Source organism: Aplysia californica, unplaced genomic scaffold, assembly GCF_000002075.1.
Source record: "Aplysia californica isolate F4 #8 unplaced genomic scaffold, AplCal3.0 scaffold00465, whole genome shotgun sequence".
Lineage (NCBI taxonomy): Eukaryota > Metazoa > Mollusca > Gastropoda > Aplysiida > Aplysiidae > Aplysia > Aplysia californica.
The window spans coordinates 147,754-151,365 of record NW_004797735.1 but is presented as its reverse complement, the minus strand read 5'-3'; the positions used below and the strand labels follow the sequence as shown (position 1 = coordinate 151,365).

The window sequence follows — 3,612 nt, the reverse complement described above, 5'->3', positions numbered from 1 at the left end:
CACACACACACACACACACACACACACGCACACACACACAATGACACTTGAATTGACATATAGGCTTTGATCATTTTGTTCTCTCGAGAAAAATTGAAGTCAAAAGAGGCAAAGGCACACCAAGGATAGCTTACTTAGGGAATTTTACCAGATTGGTGACAGGAAAAGGCAAGGTGTTTTGAGAGCATCCCAGCAAAGAAAAGAGAGGTGAACTACAACCACCCATGTCTGTGTCAGATCTAGCACAGGAAGGAAATGAAGACATTTGAAGTACCGGTACACTGAAAGTTGGAGTGAACTAGCCATGTTTGAGATTTAATCAATTATTTTTTCAAAGTTTATTCCTGAACTGGTGGAAGGTCCCCCCCCAAAAAAAGTAAATGAAACCTGATAAGATACCTTTGCGGTGCTGCAGAGTGACTAAAATGAATTGACAGAGGCAGACAGTGTTTTTGTGACTCTTCTAAAGAATGCTTTTCCACGTGTTGGCAGCTCAGTGGATTGAATTTTTATTATCTTAAGTTTACAAAGTATGAAATAGTGCAAATGAAACTAGATAACCTCCCAGGACATTTTAGTTTTAGTAAGAGTTTTATAACACTTGCAACACGATGTGGTCATATGCGTGCGGAAGATTAGAGGTGTTACTGAAGCGTAACCTACAATCAAAAGAAGGAGGAGAGATAAGGACAACAGATGTCTGATAGAAAAGAAGGAGCAAACCACACCAGAGCACCTGCCAGTCACCTGCCCTCAGGCCGCCGCGGGTTGTGCTAAGACTTGTATAAAAAACAGAGTGTGAAATCGGAGTCACAACTTACCCAGCTGGCATGTTTTGACATTGTCACTGGTGTCGATCTGAGGCCAGCTCGGCACTTCCCCACCCAGTGAGTGGACGAGAGCACACAGGTAAAAGCCGTTGTTCCAGTCAGTCTGTGCAACAAATGAACACACTCAAATTTAAGTCAAAATGTGAAAAAAAAAGTTTATAAACTTTCTGGCATTCTAGAAAGTTGTAATGTAACAAAATCTATCAGTACTTATTGTTACCTTATCAAAGACAGCTAATTAATATTTCACCTAAAAATAAAGAGGAGACTGGCAACAAGTGATGATAAGATAAGATAAGAAGATAAGATAAGATAAGATGAGACAAGACAAATTAAGATACGATAAGATAAGATAAGACAAGAGAAGATAAAACTTCATTGATCTCCAAAAAGAGAAACTTGCAGCAGCATATTAAACGCACTTGTGTGCATGTGCACACACACACCCACATACACATGCACATACACACACACAAACACATACACACACACACACACACACAATTTCATAGGATAGATATACAAATGATGTTATGTATCGCACACCGGATAATGACTGAATAGCTTAACTTCATGACGATATGAATTCAAAATTTAATAAAATAAACTCTGAAAATAGAGAAACACGTTTTTCCGAGGTAAAACACACAACAAACACATACAAATGGATGCAGCCCAAATGATAATTGGAAAATGTTTGAAAAGTAAAGTTATACTCCTTTAATAGTTTCTTTGGCTCAAATCCAAACATCAGACATGCCTATTCAATGCCAAAATATATTAATAAAAAAAAGACTTAAACCAATCGTTTCCATTTTCTATTTATAAGAAGCAAAAAATAAAGCTCCCAAAAATATGTTTTGTTGTTTCAACAATTAAAAAACTAGGGTGATTTACACCTTAGCGGGTTTAAACTTATTTGAACAAATTTTTCATGAAAACAAAAACACAACCATGTCAGAAACAGAGCAGCCAAGTGAAAATCTGATTTAAACCAAGGATAAGCCCAAAAAATGAACTGAAAACATGGATGAAACATAGCATAAAATTCCACAATTTATAAATTTATAATAAGTTATCATTTTTGTGAGGAGCGAATCAGAATGAATTACCGAGAGATTGCTGATGTTGGTAGTTTTGAGTTGTTTACAAGCCCAGTTGAGCATGCAGAAGTATCCAGGGGAGTTTTTGCGTATAAAATATGAAAGGTAAGTCATGGCAGACAACTCATCCAACTCAGAACTGGCAAAGTCCTCAGCGCTTATAACCCTTGGCACACCTAAATGGTCTTTGGCAAGCTGCATAGCGTTCTTGCAGTTTTGTACTCTGAAAATTGCGACAAATCAGTGAAAATCAAATCTGATTCAGTGCAATCATGTAACTAAAGCAATACGTAACAGGACAAAAAATAAGATAAGATATTTAACATAAATCTTGGAAGATGTAAAATCGTTACCGCGAGATGATCATTGAATGAAAAGTATGGTTCATTAACTACATTTAAAAATTCAAAATAACATTAAACTGAGGAATTACATCCTCAGAAACATTTTGTCAACTGTAAGGAATCATTCACAGAGCTTAGAGATCAATACTAAACACATGCATAAATAAGAAACCAGTGCATTTTATCTGCAGTTAAGGACTTCTATATTTCCACCACAATATATGAATTATGTTATTGTCTATAAACCTGAATACATATTATCAATTTAAAAAAAAAATCTAAAACTTGAGTTTATGGCAGGAGCTTGTAAGCTTATAAATAGCTATCTGAAACAAAAGTAGTGATGGGGGGACAGCTTTGCCAAGAAGGGACTACAGAGGTAAAAGAAATTCTTATTAATGTCAAAGTTCAATGACCACATAATTATAGTCAGGCAGAGATAACACAAACACGGAAACTCAAAATCACACATTAGCTCCAACAATTTGCCCTTCCATGACTGATATCTCTTTAATTTTTCGATAACAGTTAACCCAAATCATGGAAGGGACAAAGACATTCCGGACATGTTTGAGTTATCCTGATCTGACTGTATATATCTTCTCAGTAAGTATTCATATCGTGAGGGTCTTAATTACTACCTGTCTTTTGGGCTGATTGCCCTCCATTTTGGGGCAAGACCTGGTTTACAGTATTCACAAAGAGCACTGGGAAAAAAAAGAAAAAAATCATTATCAAATTAATTTCCTTCATTTTAATGTTTATGTTTGAGTTACAGAAAAAACATGAACATTGATATGATAATAACAAAAGAGACAGACAGAAATGACTGACAAAAAAAAAAAGATTGGTAGAGATATTTTAAAATACATGCTGATGTTTTTAAAGTGGTGGTGGTGGCGGAGGTAGTATTGGATTTAAAAAGTTGTTCTTTTTATATGAGACATATGAAAAAGGAATAAGTAATTGTCAACAGATATGACAGGGTTAATCTGTATTGTAAAGTATTACATGAAAAAGATCTTTCCTCTGTGCTTGTTTTGCCCTAGGTTATGATGCCGATGATCCTAGTTCAAATCCCCAAAATGGGTGTTCTTGAACTTGGTTTGTTTTGAGAGCTTTTAAGGCACCTCAGTTTTATTTAAAAAAGGGCATTTGTATCTGAGGGTCCTTCTCTTAAATAATCTAGAATTAGTGTTGAAAACGGCATTAAACTCAAACGATCACCAATTTTTTACAGAGTGCTATGTTCATAGGCCAAAAACAAATCATAAAAAAAAGTAGGCACTATGGTGAAGAGCCTAACCACTACACCACAGAAAAAGCACTAATTCA

At 35.5% G+C, this 3,612-nt stretch overlaps 1 protein-coding gene across 2 annotated transcripts in view; it reads right to left on the bottom strand.

Annotated features, from left to right (window-relative positions):
- LOC101851594 (filamin-C) overlaps nucleotides 1-2,984 on the bottom strand; it is a gene marked incomplete at its 5' end in the record, with an annotated part of 34,031 nt that extends 31,047 nt beyond the window's left edge. For both annotated transcript variants that reach the window (XM_005105335.3, XM_013086416.2), the window contains 3 exon segments: nucleotides 822-933; nucleotides 1,943-2,156; nucleotides 2,919-2,984. In XM_005105335.3, the coding sequence (XP_005105392.2) occupies nucleotides 822-933; nucleotides 1,943-2,156; nucleotides 2,919-2,984 (392 nt within the window).
- Between the last annotated feature and the right edge of the window lie 628 nt (nucleotides 2,985-3,612).